The sequence below is a fragment of the Oryzias latipes genome, chromosome 9 (assembly GCF_053564925.1).
Source record: "Oryzias latipes strain Hd-rR chromosome 9, Olatipes_Hd-rR_3.1".
Taxonomy (NCBI): Eukaryota; Metazoa; Chordata; class Actinopteri; order Beloniformes; family Adrianichthyidae; genus Oryzias; species Oryzias latipes.
Genome location: NC_136245.1, coordinates 31,650,752 through 31,670,835, shown reverse-complemented (window position 1 = coordinate 31,670,835; position 20,084 = coordinate 31,650,752). Strand labels below are relative to the sequence as shown.

The 20,084-nt window shown below is 40.4% G+C and overlaps 3 protein-coding genes across 3 annotated transcripts; 2 read left to right on the top strand and 1 right to left on the bottom strand.

Moving 5' to 3' along the window:
- Positions 1–682: 682 nt before the first annotated feature.
- Positions 683–2,287, top strand: LOC101163947 (nuclear factor 7, ovary-like). Its single transcript, XM_004084142.5, has one exon. The coding sequence runs from the start codon at positions 832–834 to the stop codon at positions 2,251–2,253; it is 1,422 nt and encodes a 473-aa protein (XP_004084190.2). The 5' UTR covers positions 683–831; the 3' UTR covers positions 2,254–2,287.
- An 823-nt stretch (positions 2,288–3,110) lies between these two features.
- On the bottom strand, positions 3,111–3,887 carry LOC144994623 (large ribosomal subunit protein mL65-like). Its single transcript, XM_078953282.1, has 2 exons — positions 3,716–3,887; positions 3,111–3,592 (listed from the first exon to the last, which is right to left on the bottom strand). Exons 1-2 carry the CDS (start codon positions 3,870–3,872, stop codon positions 3,333–3,335), a joined length of 417 nt encoding a protein of 138 aa, XP_078809408.1. The 5' UTR covers positions 3,873–3,887; the 3' UTR covers positions 3,111–3,332.
- An 11,062-nt stretch (positions 3,888–14,949) lies between these two features.
- LOC101158503 (nuclear factor 7, ovary-like) lies at positions 14,950–16,815 on the top strand. Its single transcript, XM_023958233.2, has one exon. The coding sequence runs from the start codon at positions 15,126–15,128 to the stop codon at positions 16,539–16,541; it is 1,416 nt and encodes a 471-aa protein (XP_023814001.1). The 5' UTR covers positions 14,950–15,125; the 3' UTR covers positions 16,542–16,815.
- Positions 16,816–20,084: the final 3,269 nt, after the last annotated feature.

The window sequence follows — 20,084 nt, the reverse complement described above, 5'->3', positions numbered from 1 at the left end:
GGGCTGCTCTTTTCCTATTATTGTATTGAACTGTTTTGTATTGGATCGTTGTGATCAATAAAGTTATGGGGGGGAAACACTTTTGGTGAGACCAGTGTTGCCAGATTCCGCCCAATTGGGCGATTTTGGTTCTAAATTTGTGGGTAGAACTGGCTTTGGGCGGGTATGCATAATTTGGGCGGTTTTAGAGTCGGTTCGGTGGGTTTTTGCCTCATGAATATATAATAGCGCACTACACTAGGCTGTGTGGCTGTTGGAGTCTGATGTACTGGAGCTCCCTGAACGCATCAGGCAGAGACGCTTAATGGGCTCTGACCAATTGTCATCTAACCTGTTGGGTGTGTGCAACGTCCCGCCCCGCCTCTTAGAAATTGTGTTTTTTAAAGCTTGATACCGTCGCCGCGTGTGGGCGGAGCTACCAGATAGAGTTATGGTCTGATAGCTACATGGAGCGGTGTCTGTGTTTATCCACGGAGGTGTTTATTATTTTGAAGAGTTCCACTTCGTAATCGTGTTTCCATATTTGAGTTCATAAAATCATCCCAGGTGTCACGCCCCCCCCCCCCCCCCCCCCCCCGTTGGGCGGTCTTTGTCTGAGTTTGGCGGTTATAGATGACGTTTGGGCTGGAAAACTGTGACTCTATCTGGCAACACTGGCTGAGACTGAGGAAATAAATTCTGAGGAAACTGAAAGTAAAATGACTTTGCTGAACTGAACTCAGACGCCATTAAAGGTCTTTAAATCTCTGCTGGAAAAACAAAGATTTGTGGAATATTTTCATCCTGAACTTCAAGACAGAAGCTGGTGAGTCTGAAAGACTTTGGTTAGAAATGGCTGAGAGAGCTGCTCTTCTTGAATACCTGAAGTGTCACGTTTGTTCAGAGACTTTCAATGATCCTGTAACTCTGAGCTGCAACCACAACTTCTGTTGGAGCTGCCTGCAAAAGTTCTGGGAACAAACTCAGAACAAAAACTGTCCCATCTGTAAAAGAAAATCACTTGAAGAACATCCTGCTGTGAACCTTTGCCTGAAGGAACTTGCTGACTCGTTTGCTGGAAGACAGAAATCTGAATCATCAGAGACAAAAACAGGAGAGCAGAAGTTCATGGAGGTCTGCAGGAAACATCCAGGAGAATCCAAACTGTTCTGTAAAGACGAGCAGAGAGCTTTTTGTTCTGTCTGTGAGTTTTTTCAGCACCAGAGTCACAAAGTGGTTCCTGTAGAAGAAGCAGTCAGAGAGCTGAAGGAGGAGCTGAAATCTGACTTAAAGTCTCTGCAGGACAAGAAGATCAAATACAAAGAAGTGGAGAAAACATACAATCAGATGATTCAACACTCCAAGAAGCAGCTGCTGTCCACAGAGACACAGATCAGAGCAGAGTTCAACAAGCTCCAGCAGTTCCTGAAGGAGGAAGAGGAGTCCAGACTGGCAGCTCTGAGGGAGGAAGAGGAGCAGAAGAGGAAGACTGTGATGGGAGAGATGAAGAGGATCCAGGAGCAGATGTCCTCTCTGTCAGAAAGTATCAGTGCTGTTGAAGCAGAGCTGCAGAAAGACAAGGAGGCGTTCCTCAGCAGTTGGAAAGACACTCAGAGCAGAGCCAGAGCCCAGAGCTCGCTGTCAGACCCACAGCTGCTCTCAGGAGCTCTGATAGATGTGGCCAAACATGTGGGCAACCTGTCCTTCAGAGTCTGGGAGAAGATGAAGGAGAAGGTCCACTTCAGTCCGGTCCTCCTGGACCCAAACACTGCAAGCAGATATCTTTATCTGTCTGATGATCTGACCAGTGTGAGATTTGGAGAAACTTCTCAGCAGCTTCCTAACAATCCAGAGAGAAACATGTATTTTGTTTCTGTTTTTGGCTCTGAGGGCTTCAGATCAGGGAAACACAGCTGGGAGGTGGAGGTGGGAGATCATCCTGACTGGAACATTGGTGTGACTAAAGAGTCTGTTAACAGGAAGGGAGAGAGGTCTGCTTCACCAAAAGATGGAATCTGGTGTTTATTACACCGTAATGGAAAATACACAAACGGTGATGGTCAGACTGTCACTGTGACCAAGAGTCTCCAGAAGATCAGAGTCCAGCTGGACTATGACAGGGGGGAGGTGTCCTTCTACAACCCTGAAGACATGACTCACATCTACACTTACAAAGACACTTTCACTGAGAAACTTTTCCCATATTTTGAAGTTAATAAATCAGAAGATGCAAAAACCTCTAAACTCCAAATCTGTCCGACTGAGATGATTTGACTCTTTTGTCATTAAAAAAAATAAATAACTGAAATTTTTTTCTTTCATCACACTTGTTTCAATCCAGATAATCAGATTTTCTTCACACAGAAGAAAATCTTCATTATTTTTTGTGCAACAATTAACTCTAAAACATTGTATTAAAACTGATTTGTACATTTGAGTAGTTTAATAATAGGAAACTGAAATGTGACATATTGAGTTTGTTTCCATAAATTCTCTGATTTTTTTTTTTCCTTCAAGATAAAAATGAATCCACAGTGATCCAGAAAATGTGACTTTGATGTTTTGTTAATAAATTCCCTTCAAACACTGAATCTTTATCTTTTATCACTCTATGTCCACTGTAGAGGACAACAGGACGATATTTCTGTGAAAGTAGAACTCAATTAGGAAAATCAGAAAAAAGGAGCAGATTAAATCTTTAGTGATATTCACCCAAAAAACATTAAATTATGTTTTAAAACAATAAAATTCTAAATCACTCTTATGTCACTTGTTGGACCATCTGCTACAGAGGAAAATTGACCAGTAAATTGAGAGCTTTGCTTATTGGCTCAAAGTAAAAAAGACTCAAAGTAAAAAGGTTTTTATTTTCTTCACATCAAAGTATAACCCTAAATTCATTTAAACCTTACAGAAGTTTAAACTTTAGTCTTTAAGCAGCTTTACTCTTTAGGTCTTTTTTTGTCCCAAGTATGTCACTCACACACTTCCTGAGATTGTGCAGCTGAACTCTCACACCTTTAGGAACTACCAACATATCCAAACACTAAGAAATCTATTTAATGAGAGCAGCAACAATATTATATGAATTCAGTTTACTGAATGAAATGAAATCAAAGATGAACACACAATTTATCTGAATTCGTTTTTTTATTAATACAATCTGGAAATTGTTCTTTTAATTTGAAAATTCTCTCCCTCCTCTTTGATGTAGTACATCGTGCTGCCGCCAGAGGGCAGAAGACAGCAGCCATGGATCATTTTCTGGTTTTCAAAATAAACTTCAACTTTAAACCTTTTCATTGTTTAACAGCCATGAAAAACCAAACCTTCAGAACAGATTTTACTGGACTCTACGGCCGGTTCATGAGGAACTGAACCAGAAGCTTGATGACGCCGTCGTTCAGACCCAGCACCTCTCCGTCCTGCACAGTCTGGAACAGCTGCTGGCTTTGGCTGCCCCACAGAAGGTTCTTTCTGGGGTTGTTAGCGTCTGTTTCCACAGAGAGAGCCAAAGTGTTCAGCTGGTAGCAGAAGAAGGAAAAGAAGTGACCGTCTGTGATCACAGCCTGCGACACAAAGGGTCTGCACACGTCCTCGTGGCTCCAGAAAGCTGTCAAAGGATGAACAGGAAGATCAGTGGCAGTTCAACCATCAACTGGCCTTTAGGACCTGATAAACTAAACGTCCACGGTTTCAGTGGCAGGAAGAGGCGTCTCCTGCGTGGAGAACTCACCCTGGTACGCAGCCTGAGCTCCAGTCCAGGAGAAAAGGCTGGCGAGGGCGTTGGCTCTCAGGAAAACCTCCACCTGATCAGACTGCTGCTGCTTCACCATCCGGTCTCTGTGGTACCGGTCGGGTACCAAATGGAACTGAGAATTCTTGAAATCCATGGAATGATTTTCCTGTCAAGCTAATTCTTGTTTTCTTTTCTTTTACTTAGAAATTGATTTTCTTTATTTTTCCTTCAGAGGTTTAATAAAAAAAGTGGCTCATAAACAGAATTTCTAGAACGAGAACAAGACAATTCTTTTTTTTGTTGTTGCATGAAGGACTAGCACCAAAACTTTGCGCTTATTATGAAAATCTCCTTTTGACATTTAATTTTTAACAATCTAATTTAAAGGCATCGACATTGTCAGAATCACAGCGCCGTTCATCACATCAAAACTTCTGAGACACACCTTCTAGACGGAAAACACAAACATGGACTTTCAGTGAAGTTGGTTTGTGATTCATCAATAAAAAAAAATACACTCAAACTTTAGGACAGTTTATAATAATAATAAAAAACAATTTCAATAGATCCTTTATGGAAACAAAAAATGACTAATATATGATAATGTTGCAATTTAATCATAAAAATCAATCAATTCTGAAATTAATCAATTCTGTTTGTAGATTAGAAAATATAAAATTGTAAATTTATTACAAAATGCCCAAATGTATTTCAGCAGGTATAAATGATATTTTCTTGATTTGAAAACACTATTAAAATCTTGATAAGATTCTTATGTTTATCTTACTGGAACAGGAGAACCCCAGGCATGAATAAAATAAAAACAATTTTAAGTAATTCTTATTATTTTATTTATTTTCATTTTATTTTCCTTTAGCCAGAGGGCCACAATGGAAGGCCAGAGCAGCAGGTCACAGCCTTAGATCAACACAAATGTATAATTTACACTTTTCGATCATCTATCTGTCAAAATCTGCACCATAACATCCAAAAAGTGAGTAAAACAGTAAATGTTCTACATCTAAGAGATAAAAACCTCTTCAGTTGGTGTGTTAAAGGTTTGTTGGTGACGTCTTTTTATCATTTAACAAGCTTCTTGTTAAGGATCTTCAAACTTTCCTGCATCTGGATGTGATATATTTTTTCCAGCAGAGTTTTACAATGTTTAATCCTAGCCACTTTTCAACTTGTGTTGTTCTAGTGTTCAACCTGCTGTGTTTGTCTGAACATCAATCTCTTATATGCAAATACTTCACTCTTAAGGAGAATTATCAGTGAAATATGCGAGAAAGAGTTCAGTTTATTAGGTAAAATCCTAAAAAATATGAACAGGAATTTTACCTAGACTTGTTTATTTTTAATAAACACAATCATGAACTTTTAATCAGAAATCTCCATCCTCTTGAATGCAGCACATCGTGCTACCACCAGAGGGCAGCAGACAGCAATCCCTTGACTGTAGCTGTAAGCCACAAGGCTGAAAAACTGCACTTATGGATCTTTTTCGATTTTCTCAAAAATTACTGTCATAATTAGACTTTTTGGATGTTTGACAGAGTTAAAAATAATTAATTCCTTTTTTTAGTAATTTTGGGAAAACAAGGCAGAAAAAATGCTATAACTTCCCAAAATGTAGATAGTAATGTTATCACCAATCCAAAGAAATTTCACTTAAAATTTATAAATATTACCAACATTTATATCCAGTCAATAAAGTTTTTCTTTAATGTTATAAAAAACTTTTATCCCTCAAATCAATTTAGATTTCGGAAAAGAAAGTGATAAAGACATGAATATTTTGGAACTGGATCATGTTGTCCAGTAAATAAACTAAAGGGAAGTCTCCTGGTCAGGATGGTCTGACTTCAAACTTCTGCAGGTTTTTCTGGAAAGTTCTTTTGGAGTTCCTATTTGAAGCTTTAAACACACTTTTATTTCAGACTCAGATGTGGTCCATAGAAAAAGATACAAATACAGTATACATAATAAAAAGTAAGAAGATATAAATTAAAAAGAGTATAATCGCTGTATCCAGTGTTTCCTCAGGGCAGAAGTGTAGCGGCATGAGCTTCTTTTGGGATCAGTCAGAGACATGATAATTGAGTTCTTAGATTTGTCCAGGCGTTCCATAAGGCCGTATGTAAGCTTACGCAGTAGTGCTTCACTGGTGGGGATGCGAGCATCCACAAACAGCTGACTGGCTCTGTACCACCTGGGCACCTGTAGCAGAAGCCTAAAAGCATCATTATAGGCCACTTAGAATTTGCGGAATGTCCCACGTCCATAGTTCCACCAAAGAGGGGCCGTATACAGAGGAGTGCAGTAAGCTCTGAACAGCGAACACTTCACTTGAAGAGAACACGTACTGAATTTTCTCATCAGCATGTTTGCCTGAGCATAGAGTTTACAGTACTGTCTCTGAATGTCTCTATCATCCCTCCAATCATCAGTAATGAAATGTCCAAGGTATTTGATAGATAAGGTTTGTTCCAGATGCGTTCCACAAAGCTTAAAAACAGGAAAGTTTACATTTCTGTCGTCTTTGGTCCTTACAATCATTACTTTGCTTTTGGAGGGATTGTAGTTTATATCAAAGTCTCTGCCATAGTCAGAACAAACTTTTAAAAGTGTTTGTAACTCAGCACTGTAGGGGCTAAAAATGACAAGGTCATCAGCATACATGAGATGATTAAAGGTTTGACATCCAACAACACACCCAGTTTTGCACAGATTCAGATTAGTGGATAGATCATGAATATACACATTGAATAGAAATGGAGAGAGTATCCCCCCCTGTTGAACACCATTGCTTACATAAAAAGGCCCTGATAAGACATTGTCCCATTTGACTACCATTGTTTGATTAGCATACCAGAAAGCCAGGAATCATACAAGGTATTTGGGCACTCCTCGATTAATTAGCTTCTGAAAAAGCTTGAGGTGGTTGACCCTGTCAAAGGCCTTAGTGGCATCAATAAAACACAAAAATACAGATGTATTCAAATGCAGGTATTTCCCAACTATTTCCTGTAACGCGTAGATACACATATCAGTGCCGAGACTTTTTTTAAAACCAAATTGATTCTCACTTGTTAAAAGATGCACCTCGAGTCTAGTCAATAAAACATATTCATTTTTGAAATGTTGCTGGAAAGGGCAATCGGTCGGTAATTCAACAGACTATTTAAACTGGCAGTCTTGTCTTTGATGACGGGAATCAATACAACTGAGAGAATTGAATCAGGCAGGACTCCATGGGTTAAAAAGCCAGTGAAACACATGGCCAACAGGGGCAGTAATTTAAAACTTGAATATTTTAAATGTTCGACTGTGATGTCATCTAGACCATATGCTTTGCCTTCTTTTATCTTTGAAATTGCATCTTGAATCTCACTTGCACGAATAACCATAGTGTCAGTAAGATCCACGTTGTCAATAGAAACTGCATGACTTTCTACCGAATTGAGCAGGTCAGAATAATGCTTACGCCATAAATCAGCAATGTTATCAGCACCACATACACCTTCAATGTTGGATGGCAATGAAGTTTTACGGTTATTAATAGCATTGACCTCCTTCCAGAATTTATGGTAATCATTATTTTGTAGACCTCTGGCCGGAGAGTCTGCTCTCATCATGTTTTCTTGCCTTTTGATAATGCGAAGTGAATATTTGAATCTAGCAGTAGTCATTTTCTTGCTCTCAAATAAAGCACCTTGTCGAGGTTTCCCAGCTTTATGCCAGAGTGTGAATGCATCCCTGGCTGCAGCATGATGTTCAGCTACAAAGTCATTCCAGCCTGGCTTGACGGTCCAGCTTCTATGAATCCTGCTTCGTAGGCAAAGACTACTATCTTTAACAGCTTTGACTATATTTTCATAGAGTTTACATAATTCAGCACAAGTAGAATTTTTTCAGTTTGGATCACAGCATGCCAGTGCATCCCTGGGTAATTTTACAGCCTGCAGCTGAGCATCGGAGGTTGCTGTGTATTTATTGATGTCCTCATTTGTAACTTTGGACCAATGAAGTTTATCTGTAAGATCGTTATTTTCTCTCGTCTCAAGAGATGGTATATTTGCCACATTTAAGGAGAAGACTACTGGTATGTGATCTGAGGTAGCCAAATTATACAGGATTTCTATGTTTCTCAGAGAAGCATGAGCATCCGCAGTACAGATACAGTGGTCCAGCCATGAGGTGGAATGCCAGGCATCACTGATATTCTACTTGAAAAAGTGAGATTATTTTCTTCACAGTAAGAAGTTAAATGATTACCAAATATTGATGAGTCATCTGAGAGATCAGCATTAAAATCTCCTATAACAAACACACAAGTGGAGCTCCTATCCTCAATAAATGCTTTTATGAATGCTAATTTGTGCAAGAATTCGTCCTCCAATAGATAAGACTCATAGGGCATGTAAACATTTAGAACTGTAAATTTCTTTTCATCAATGTTAATTTCCAAGCCAACAGCCCAATCAACATTAAGTCTCACAACATTAACAGCAGCATCATACTTAACATTCCAGAGGATAGCCACGCCCCCAGGAATTCTACCTCAAACGATTCTGGTGCTCAGATCAGTGGTGGATTCACCAACACCATGGAAATCCACATGTAATGAGTTCAGATTGTCCAAGTCCTGTTTGGCAGACCAGGTTTCTTGCAAACATAATGCATCACACTCATTCAAAAGCTTATCAACGACATAGCGACTGGATTTATCAGCAACATTGTGTCCAGTACGCAAGCCACGCGTATTATATGATACAATCCGCATGATGTTTTGTTGTCAAGTAAGATGACACGAGAGGTTAGGCGCTGGTTTCACCGCCATCCCCCACAGGAACTGAGGCCTTATTCACACTCCGAGTTATTTCTGGGGCCAGAGAACCCCTGGCTGCAGAAGTTTGTTCTTTCCGGCGGGGTTCATAGTAGCGCCTCAAACACCATCCGGCCAGAGCTCAGGCGCATACATGTCTGCTACAGCATTACATTCAGCAGTTACGTGAAAGGAGCCGAATCTTCCATGAACAGTCTCAATTTTCCTGCATTTCACTTCCCGTCCCATCTTGCCTTCCAGGTATTTGCTAAGTGTAACAGCGTCCAAACTGGGGACAAATTTGGTTGCAAAAACACTCACCAGATCTTCGTCTTCACTGCGTGAATATTAGAAACAGAGGCAGTTCCAATAATGCCGGGAGTTTTGCGCGAACGACCAGCCGCGCGATTCACTTGAGACTTGTCCTGCAGGCTGTTTGGCCTTACTGCATGCTGGTTCCTCGGCGTTTGTTGTCTCAGCACCGCTGGGTGGTTCAGCGTCACCGCGCTGCTGCTCCATCACAGTGATCCGGTTGTCCATCGATGCCGTTACAGCATGAAGATTTTCACAAGCAGTAGTTTGAGACTCCAGAGTGAGTTTCATGCAGCGCATATCATTGTTTATTTGCTCCATCCGTGACAGTAGCGCTGAGACGTCAACACGGTTGAATGAAACAGGAGGCAGTTCATCCAAATAGTGCGAGACAAACCTTGGAATATTGTCCCCACACTCATTTAGCACTTTCAAACAAATCTTTACGTTGTTAATATCCTTTTGCGTGCCTTTGTGAGAGATGCAGCGTTGAGAGGTATTAGGGCAGACCTCAAACAAAACTTTCTTTGATGATTCAATGCGCTCAGAGCTGAAATTGTTTGTTACAAGCATAACAATTTCGTCATGACTCAGCGTTCTCATTTTCCCAGCAACAAAGTTTAAGAGTTCGTTTTCCACAAGTATCCTACCATCGCTGCTTTTAATGATCTCCGGTTTGATGCGGGAGAGACCTGAAGAACGTCGTTCCTCTTCTGCCGCCATGCCACAAAAAAAACAAACATTACGTGGTGTCAAGACAACTGACTTACCCCTTGAAAAATGCTTCTAATTTTATCTAAATTAGTCAGATACGGTGGCAAAAACTGTAACTCTATCAAACATGAGAGTTTCTAATGGTTTCTAATTCTTATCAAAATGTCTTTAATAGAATCATATAAACACAAAGAAAAAATAATTTTATATTCATATTCTTCATATTCTTAACTTCTCAGTGTTTTATCAGGGCCTGTTTGGATGAACAAAGAGCTGATTTCCTGAAGATGGTAATTGCTTTTAGATCAGTTAATGAGGGCAATTTCTCACGGCACACTTGACCATCTCCCACGGCACACTAATGTGCCGCCGCACACTGGTTCAAAAACACTGGTCTAACCTAATGGAGACAAATGCATGAATAAGTATCTCCAGGTCTGGCTTTGACATTATGTTTTTGATTTTGGCAATGTTTTTCAGATGGTAAAATGCAGCTGATGTTACTGACTTGATATGGCTGTTAAAGTTCAGGTCAGAGTCCATGATTACCCCTAGATTTCTGACTTCATTTTAGGGTTTAAGAAACAGAGAATGAAGGTAGCTGATGACACTTTCTCTGCTTCATCAGCTAAATGTTTTATCAGTGCCACTGAATCTTTCAATTACCCCTACATCTGTGGGTCCTTTAGACCAGTGTTTTTCAACCAGTGTGCCGCGGCACACTAGTGTGCCGTGGGAGATGGCCAAGTGTGCCGTGGGAAATTGCCCTCATTAACTGATCTAAAAACATTTCCCATCTCCAGGATTTTAGCTCTCTGTTCATCCAAACAGGCCCTGATAAAACACTGAGGAGTTAGGAATATAAAAGATCGTAAAATACCTTTTCTTTGCGTTTATTTTATTTTATTAAAGAAATTTTGATAAGAATGACGTACCGCGATTCAGCTGCACCTTCGGCTGTATTTTGGAAAAGTCCCGTGTTGGGGGGCTTAATCACATGTCATCGGTCTGACCAATCAGAAGTGCTTAAAGTCTTCACTTCCTTGTCCCGATTTAGCTCGTAAAGTCGCTCAGTTCTAACAGAAATACCAGCTAAAGCTCGTCTTTAGCGGTGTAGCTTTCCACAGAATCCGGTATCAGACCGTGGAACAAGTGAACAAAACAATGAAGCTCCGAAAACCGATCTTCGGCAGTTTTATGCACTACATTTCCCATGATGCATTGGGTTGTGAGAGTGACAGCGCAAAAGGAGATCTGTTGTTAAACGTCTTGAAACTAACGAACACACAAACTGTTTTTAAATCTTCTAACTTAACTTTTATTGCATCTTTTAGAAAAAAACAGCTGCAGTTTCCAGCTTTTTCTGTAACAATTATCTCAAAAATGCATGTGAGATTGTGGAGGGGCTGTAGATCAATTCAGACTATGAGTTTCTCCTTTTTTTTTAATTTTTGGATGCTGGTGTGCCGCGGGATTTTTTTTAAGGTTAAAGTGTGCCGTGGCTCAGAAAAGGTTGAAAAACACTGCTTTAGACCACAGAGTTTCAGGGAAATCTTTTAACAGATCTACCTCCTTCTCAGTTAACGCTAATAATCATCTGACCCAGTCCTTTAGTTTTTCTTCCAAATGCAAACCCATTTTAACAGAGGTCATCCAAAAGAAAGTCACTTGAGTAAGTCCAGTTGAGGGACTTCCCTGGATGTGGGGTGATAGTGGGGGAATCCAGTCATCAGCACTTTCCCCCATCCTAACCATCTCCCAGATTGTGCCACTGCTGATTGTGCCCGTTCAGCATGAAGACATGCCAAACGTTATTTAAAATTCAACATGATTTCCCCCATTTTTGCAGCTACAGCTGCACTGCATACAATTGCATAAAAGTGATTTTAGTTGCACTAACTCTAACGGAGAAATACACACGGTTTCACCATTTGATGCTTTCACTGAAACTCGCGTGGCTGCAGGCTTTGCTTCTAGAATTTGTTCTTTGATAGCTGTCCTACATGCACCAGCGTCACACAAAAAAAATCATCATTCCCATTTATCCTTAATTTAATTTCTGGTTTAACATCTGCATAAGCCAATAAATCCTAGAACTTCATCAACACCTCATCATCTCCATCTGACTCATCATTCTGCTTTTCAGGGAGTCCTGTATTAAAAAATGCAAAGCTCCCTGTCCCCTGGCCTCGTCATGCGTGTTCCTTCTCTTCCACAGGTCCAACACCCTGAAAAGGGGTAACCATAAGCTCCTCTCTGACATCCTCACTACCTCTCAGACCTCTTCTGTTGCGTCTTCTCTGGAACCTCCCCTTCTTCGGCTGCCTCCACCATCATATAACACTTCCACTCAAACTTTTCATGTCCTGCACAAACTGATTCACATCTGCTTTGTAAGAAATCACACCTTCTATATCTTAACATCTTCCATTGTCCATGTTCTATACACTAAAACACACACTAAAATATACACTAAAATAGTTGGGGGTTGATCATCTCCTGCCTGTGGGTTTGCAACCTGGATCATTGGAAATGATTCTGTCATTGCTGATGTGTCTTCAGGTTCAGAGGGGAAAGGAGAAAGTCCCTCTCCCATCGTTTTTGTCCACTGTAATTACTGCCCTGTCTGTGATCTAGTCAACATTTCTTTTTGAGAGGATTCCCCATCATTAGATGGGGGATCCTTTACTAACTGGGGGTAAAGAGAGCTGTTCACATCTGCTCCGTGTGGAGCAGGCGCTCCTCCTTCCTGCACGTTCTCGTCCTCCTTCCTGCAGGCTCGTGTACGCGCCCCCTCCCTCTAATCTCTCCTGTTCTCTGAAGCCGCACTGCCCTTTTTTTCCTTTTTTCCGCCTCTCTCAACCAAAATTCCGTAGACTCAAAACCCGCTTTCTGCATTTTCTCCTGATCTTTTCCTTTAATTCCATCCTGTAATGCAGGTCAAACTCATTTTCACTGAGGGCCACGTCAGCATAGTGGCTGTCTTCAAAGGGCCAGATATAATTCATACAATGTAAATAAATGTCATGGAAAAAGTAACGTAACTACTCCTTAATGCAGGGGTGTCCAAACTACTGTTTTTATTGGCCCGCAGCAAATTTTGAAAATATAATTTTCCTACATCTGAAAGTTATGGTACTGGTATTTTTTATATCATATCTATTCATACATATATGTATTCTTTTCATTATTTTATTTAACACAGAATTTCCAGGACCCCGGCGTCCAACCAAATAGTACGTCGTCCGTACTTACGGAATTTCGCAGGACTCCGCCGTCCTTTCTGTTGTCGTTCTCCTTTGGTATACCGTCAACCTTTTGGACTCCAGCCAACGGGATGGGCACCAGCTCCAACAAAGCTGACTCACCTAGGAGTCAGCTGTGGCCACAGTTTTCTGGGGCCCACCACGCTCGCTGAAATCGTCAGGTATGTTGGTATCCGGCTCGAAGGACCAAATTAATGTTGGGTCAAAACAACCTGCAACATCATAATTAGTCAAGAAAGACCAACAGACAAAGGTACCTTTACGAGGAGAGCAGACAGAAATCTACCCAGTAAACAATTTCTCTCCACTCTGACGCAAATTCTGCTGCCTCCTCTTTTAATAAGTTGATTTAGGTTGTCCCTAAGTTACACATGCGCTGAGCTCTAAGGAGGGGAAACAGATAAAAACACAGCTGCAGCGCTATCAGAAAGCATTTATTACAACATGTCCATCCTTCCACAGTCTTCTCAAATCATCTCTGGACCTGCAAAGCCGTTTCTCACAGATAAACTAACACAGAGCGTCCTTCGGTTCATTTTAGACATAGCTAACACAGGTTCTCAGGAGAATGCTGAAAAGACGAAAAGATAAACATTTTCTCCCAAGGGTGTCACCTCCACCTTCCTGTGAAACAGATTTGGACACACACAGACACTTCTGCAAACACGATTAAATCACCTATATATATATAGCTAGGTGATGCATAATATAAGCAAATATGAGATAACCTATATACATTATTCCATCATTCATCACTTAACCGTTGTACCTGTTCATCTACAGAATCAGAATCCTTTTATTGTCATTGTACATGGTGATACAATGAAATTGCAGCAGCGCTGGCGCGGTGAAGAAAAATGAAATAAAATAGAATAAAAAAATGAAAACACTGTAACTCATATGTCTAAACAAAAATTTTAAAAATGTATGAAAAATAGAATTTAATGAGTTGAGTTGCCATGAGAGTAGCATAATAAATATTGTGTGGAATTGCACAGAGACCCAGTTATTGCACACATGCGTAGTAGTCAGTAATTCAGCATTTGTAAAAAGTTAGTGAAGTGTAGTTGGTGGAAGTGTGTGTATTCTGTATGGTATTGCCTGTGTTAAAAGCTGTTCCTTAGTCTGTTTGTCCTGGTTCTGATGGGCCTGTTCTTCCTTCTCAAACTCAATAGTTTGTTTGTTTAATGTGTGTGTTTCTCTTTCGGCTTTTCCCATCCAGGGTTGGCACAGCGAATGAGTCGCATGGTAAACTTAGCAATGTTTTACGCTGGATGCCCTTCCTGACGCAACCCTCTCAAAGCAACCGGGCTTGGGACCGGCATAGAAGTAGAGAAGGGAACAGGGAGCAACCCGGAGTTGAACCTGGGTTTCACGGATGGAAGGCACCGCAAACCAGCACGAGCTATGGCTAAAAGCCTATTGAAAGATTTTTAGAACTGATTTTCATCTAAATTTCCAGTCCCTTTTATACTTGGTCAAACTATTTTTGATAAACTGTTGATACTTTATCATATTTAGCTTTCAATGATTTAAAGATTTTAGTAAAACATTTGTTATAAAAAACAAGCATTTTAAAATCAAACCACTTATGAAGACATAAGATTTTTTTTTTCTAAGTCTGTTCACGGTTCTACTGGGGTAACTGGGTGGGTGGGGATGGGGGCGGGGGGTGGTGAGGTAGGGGTACCTTCTTTGTGTGATTGTCCTTTGTTTTCTGTTTTTAATAACTTTCACTTTTTATGACTGTTTTATCTGTTTTTATGTTAAGCGCTTTGTGTTTTTAACCAAAATGAAAGGCGCTATATAAATAAATAAAGTTTGAGTTTGAGTTTAAGAATTCATAAAACAGAAATCCATAAAACTCTTTAAATGTTAGAAGTGATTATAAACAAGATAAAAAGTTAGAATTTTTCTTCACATTTGTTAGTGTACATATTTGTTAGTGTGACAGTTTTCTAAATGTTCATTTTATTTAGAAATGTGTGATATACAGTTTTTGAAAAGGTACAAATAATGTAAACATTTACAATTGCATGAACAATTTTTTTGGAAGAAATATTTAGGAACTTTGTAACCTGATCAACAGAAAAAAAACTTGACTCCACCTTTGGTGAGAATGAGGAAATGAATTCTGAGGAAACTGAAAGTAAAATGACTTTGCTGAACTGAACTCAGACGCCATTAAAGGTCTTTAAATCTCTGCTGGAAAAAAAAAGATTTGTGGAATATTTTCATCCTGAACTTAAAGACAGAAGCTGGTGAGTCTGAAAGACTTTGGTCAGAAATGGCTGAGAGAGCTGCTCTTCTTGAATACCTGAACTGTCACGTTTGTTCAGAGACTTTCAATGATCCTGTAACTCTGAGCTGCAACCACAACTTCTGTTGGAGCTGCCTGCAGAAGTTCTGGGAACAAACTCAGAACAAAAACTGTCCCATCTGTAAAAGAAAACCATTTGAAGAACATCCTGCTGTGAACTTTGGCCTGAAGGAACTTGCTGACTCGTTTGCTGGAAGACAGAAATCTGAATCATCAGAGACAAAAACAGGAGAGCAGAAGTTCATGGAGGTCTGCAGGAAACATCCAGGAGAATCCAAACTGTTCTGTAAAGACGAGCAGAGAGCTTTTTGTCCTGTCTGTGAGTTTTCTCAGCACCAGAGTCACAAAGTGGTTCCTGTAGAAGAAGCAGTCAGAGAGCTGAAGGAGGAGCTGAAATCTGACTTAAAGTCTCTGCAGGACAAGAAGATCAAATACAAAACAATGGAGAAAACATACAATCAGATGATTCAACACTCCAAGAAGCAGCTGCTGTCCACAGAGACACAGATCAGAGCAGAGTTCAACAAGCTCCAGCAGTTCCTGAAGGAGGAAGAGGAGTCCAGACTGGCAGCTCTGAGGGAGGAAGAGGAGCAGAAGAGGAAGACTGTGATGGGAGAGATGAAGAGGATCCAGGAGCAGATGTCCTCTCTGTCAGAAAGTATCAGTGCTGTTGAAGCAGAGCTGCAGAAAGACAAGGAGGCGTTCCTCAGCAGTTGGAAAGACACTCAGAGCAGAGCCAGAGCCCAGAGCTCGCTGTCAGACCCACAGCTGCTCTCAGGAGCTCTGATAGATGTGGCCAAACATGTGGGCAACCTGTCCTTCAGAGTCTGGGAGAAGATGAAGGAGAAGGTCCACTTCAGTCCGGTCCTACTGGACCCAAACACTGCATTCAGTTGGCTTTATCTGTCTGATGATCTGACCAGTGTGAGACGAGGACAAATTTCTCAGCAGCTTCCTGACAATCCAGAGAGAAACATGAAATATGTAAATGTTTTTGGCTCTGAGGGCTTCAGATCAGGGAAACACAGCTGGGAGGTGGAGGTGGGAGATTATCCTAACTGGAACATTGGTGTGACTAAAGAGTCTGTTAACAGAAAGGGAGAGTGTGATGCATCTCCAGAAGATGGAATCTGGTGTTTAGTACACAGTAATGGAAAATACACAAACGTTGTTGGTCAGACTGTCACTGTGACCAAGAGTCTCCAGAAGATCAGAGTCCAGCTGGACTATGACAGGGGGGAGGTTTCCTTCTACAACCCTGAAGACATGACTCACATCTACACTCACAAAGACACTTTCACTGAGAAACTTTTCCCGTATTTCAGTGTTGGAAGATCTGGAGATGCAAAAACCTCTAAACTCCAAATCTGTCCAACTGACTGAGATGATTTGACTCTTGTCATAAAAAAAATGTTTTTTCCCCATCATACTTTGGTTAATCCAGATGATCAGATTTTAAGAATATGAAGAAAATCTTAATTTTAACTCTAAAATATTTTAAAACCGATTTCGACATTTTAAATGTTTAATAGAAAACTAATCAAACGTTTTGAAAAATTCTGTGATTTTTTTTTTGTCTTGATAAAAACGAATCCAGTGATCCCGAAAATGTGATGTTGATGTTTTGTAAATAAATTCTCATTCAAGGCTGATTGAATCTATTTTCTTTCTTCTTTAGAGTCTCAAACTATTTTACATCTGAATTTAATTCCAGATTACACTTCAGCTTCTCTAAAAAATGTCCAAAGTGAAATTTTCTGCTGTTCAAGCAAATGTGAAGCAGCTGTTAAATCCTCTTGATGAGTAAAACTTCACCTGCATGTTTCTACAACTGAAAATAATTCTTCATTTGGATCTTTACTGACCAGACAAGCCAGAAAGTCCACAGATGAAGACGTGAACCAGTTTGTCCACATTTTCAAGTTAGAAACATTTTCTTGATCGTAACCTGAAATCCAGATTTGTTCTGCATTTTCCTCCAATTGTAGACAGTTTTTGCTTTGAGGTTTTCATAAAACCAGTAGAAGATGGAGAGAAAGTTCTCTCTGTCACTAGACTGTCTTTCTGAACACATTTACCTCCAATTTTGTCAGGATTTCAAATGTTTAAAGAAAAGATTAATGATTAACATTTTATTCCCATCTGGATGAGATTCTTGTGTATCTCACTGGAACAGGAGAAACTCAGGCATGAAAGGAACTAAAATGCAAAAAAAACAATTTAAAAATAAGTTTATTTTTTATTTTTCTATCCTTATATTTTATTTAGCCATAGGGCCACATTGGAGGATAAAAAGAACCAGATGTGGCTGCGGAGCTGCAGGTCACTTTATCGTCTGTCAAAATGTACACACACGTTCCATAAAAGGTATGTTTACAGTATACTCGGACAGTTGGACTGCGCTTCAACACTGCATGAGCGCGGATGCCGCCAGGGACTCCTCAACTCCACTGCACTGGTGGGTGGCCAATTAACACCAAGGGATATCTCCAATCCAACACTCACCAGGAGTACCTGCTCAGGTGCTGGCCATGAATGTTAGCCTATGGTACACCATGAGGAACAAACTACCACCCCCCGCAGCCCTGTCTGTCACAATGCAGCAGCAAGTGAATGCAGACCGACTAAACTCAATTGAACAGGTGAGCTGAATGTTTATTGATAACGTTCCAAATGTTTGAAAGCTCATTTGTTTGATTTACGATTTATTAAGATTTTATTTATTGATGGGTGGTTTGCAGGATCTGCAGCCCATTGAAGTTCACCGCGTACCCTGCAGATGATGTCCACTTCCCTCCTTTCTTCCTCCATTAAAGACAAGATCTCTTTGTCTGTGTGACGCTTCCGTCTGAGAAGGAGGAGCACTTTTTGGTATTTTCAACAATCTAATGCTAATATAACAGACTATGTTTATTCCCCTTTGTTGTTTTATGTTCAAACGGGACATTTCATCTGGAGGAGGGGGCGTGTGTAACACTGTTTACTTCCGCATTGGTGTTCGGATGACAGGTTCATGACGTAAGATGACAAATGAACTTCAGGGTGTGTGAATGAAAAGGAGAATAAAGGCTGCAGCGGTACTCTGCACCCAAACGTGTCTCTGAGCTCCTTATTTCACATGTGAAACTCCGCTTTACCGACACTGAACCCTGGAAAGCCGGCTCCACTGATAATAATCTGATTTTTAGTTGCCAAGAGGTTCAGAATCTCTTTGTCTTTTTCAACCTATCCGTAAATAAAGCTTCACAAAAGGCTACACATATTTCATCTTCAAGCTAGGCTCCAATAAATGGAAAACATTGGGGATTTTTCCTCGTTAAACTATGACTTTTATCTTGTAGATTTACGAGTATGGAATCACTTCCATAGACGAGATTTTAAGTCGTAAATTTAGGAGATAAAAACTCCTAAATTTACAACTTAAAATCTCGTGATTTAACAGTTGTGACTTGCTTTCTAATAAATGTATGACTTAGTCGTAGTTAAAAAGTCTTATTACATTTTTTTTGTAAACTGGCCCTAAAACTCAGTCGTAAACAATAAATTTGCCAAATTAATTTTAATTTGACATCCTTATTATCTTAAATGTAGTACATCTTATTGCCACTAGAGGGCAGTAGACAGCAATCATTGGACTGTGGATGTAAAACTGCAGTTATAGATCTCTTTGGATTCTTTTCTAAATAAAAGTCGATATTAGACTTTTTACCTGTCTGAAAGCCCTGAAAACATATTTTGTACTGAGGTTTACAGTTTCTTATCAGCCTAAATCAGATGGACTCTGTCTCATCAGCTCTTCTTCTTTTGGCAAATCAGAGCTGTTTTTTCAAAAGAAAAAAGTTCCAAGTTTATACTCCAAAAGCTTCTAGCTTTGTTTTAGTAAAGTTTAATCAAGCGATGTAATCCTGGTGTGTTAGATGAATCTTGGCTAGATATAGAGCAAAATCTCTGTGATAGCTTAGATATTTCTAATTGACCTTTTTTCGGTTCTAAAACTAAACAAGACTCCTGACTCTGTGCAGGAGGCCTGCGTCTTCACTAAATTGGACCTTCGAAACGCTTATCACCTGATCAGGATGAAGGAGGGGGACGAGTGTTTAACACACCACTCGGTCATCACGAATATCTGGTCATGCCATTTGGGCTGACCAACGCCCCAGCCGTTTTCCAGAGACTAGTAAATGATATCCTACTGGACTTTCTGAATCGTATTGTTTTCGTTAATCTGGATGATATACTGATCTACTCTGATAACCTGACCCAACATGAACAGCACATCCGCCAAGTACTCACTCATCTCCTCGAAAAATCAACTATTTGTCAAATCTGAAAAATGTGAATTTCACGTTGACCATGTTCAATTCTTGGAATACATAATTGAGCCAGGCCACATTCGACCCGATCCTGCGAAAATTGAGGCCATTGCCAGTTGGGGGCCTCCCAATAGCCGTAAGAAGCTCCAGCAGTTCCTCGGCTTTGCAAATTTCTACAGGCGGTTCATCAGGAACTACAGCAGTATCGCCGCACCCCTTACACGTCTCACGTCCACCTCTCAGAATTTCTCTTGGACCCAGGAAGCTCAAGTAGCTTTTGACCGGCTTAAAAGTCTGTTCATCTCTGCTCCCATCCTGATTCAAACAGACCCCTCCCGTCAGTTTGTGGTTGAAGTGGATGCCTTGGATTCAGGAGTCGGAGCTGTACTTTCTCAAAAAGACCCCCAATCCGGTAAGCTTAAACCATGCGCATTCTTTTCTAAAAAGCTGTCACCTTCAGAGCAAAACTATGACATGGGGAACCGGGAACTGTTGGCCATCAAGCTGGCCCTTGAGGAGTGGAGGCACTGGCTGGAGGGAGCGGAACATCCATTCGTGGTTTGGACGGACCATAAGAACTTGGCATACTTGAGGACGGCCAAAAGACTAAACT

Excerpts from the sequence above, each read along its gene's own strand:
- LOC101158503 (XM_023958233.2), top strand. The coding sequence starts at position 15,126 with ATGGCTGAGAGAGCTGCTCTTCTTGAATACCTGAACTGTCACGTTTGT.
- LOC144994623 (XM_078953282.1), bottom strand. The coding sequence starts at position 3,872 with ATGGATTTCAAGAATTCTCAGTTCCATTTGGTACCCGACCGGTACCAC. Across the intron at positions 3,593-3,715 it reads AGCTCAGGCTGCGTACCAGG|CTTTCTGGAGCCACGAGGAC; the intron begins GTGAGTTCTCCA and ends ATCCTTTGACAG.
- LOC101163947 (XM_004084142.5), top strand. The coding sequence starts at position 832 with ATGGCTGAGAGAGCTGCTCTTCTTGAATACCTGAAGTGTCACGTTTGT.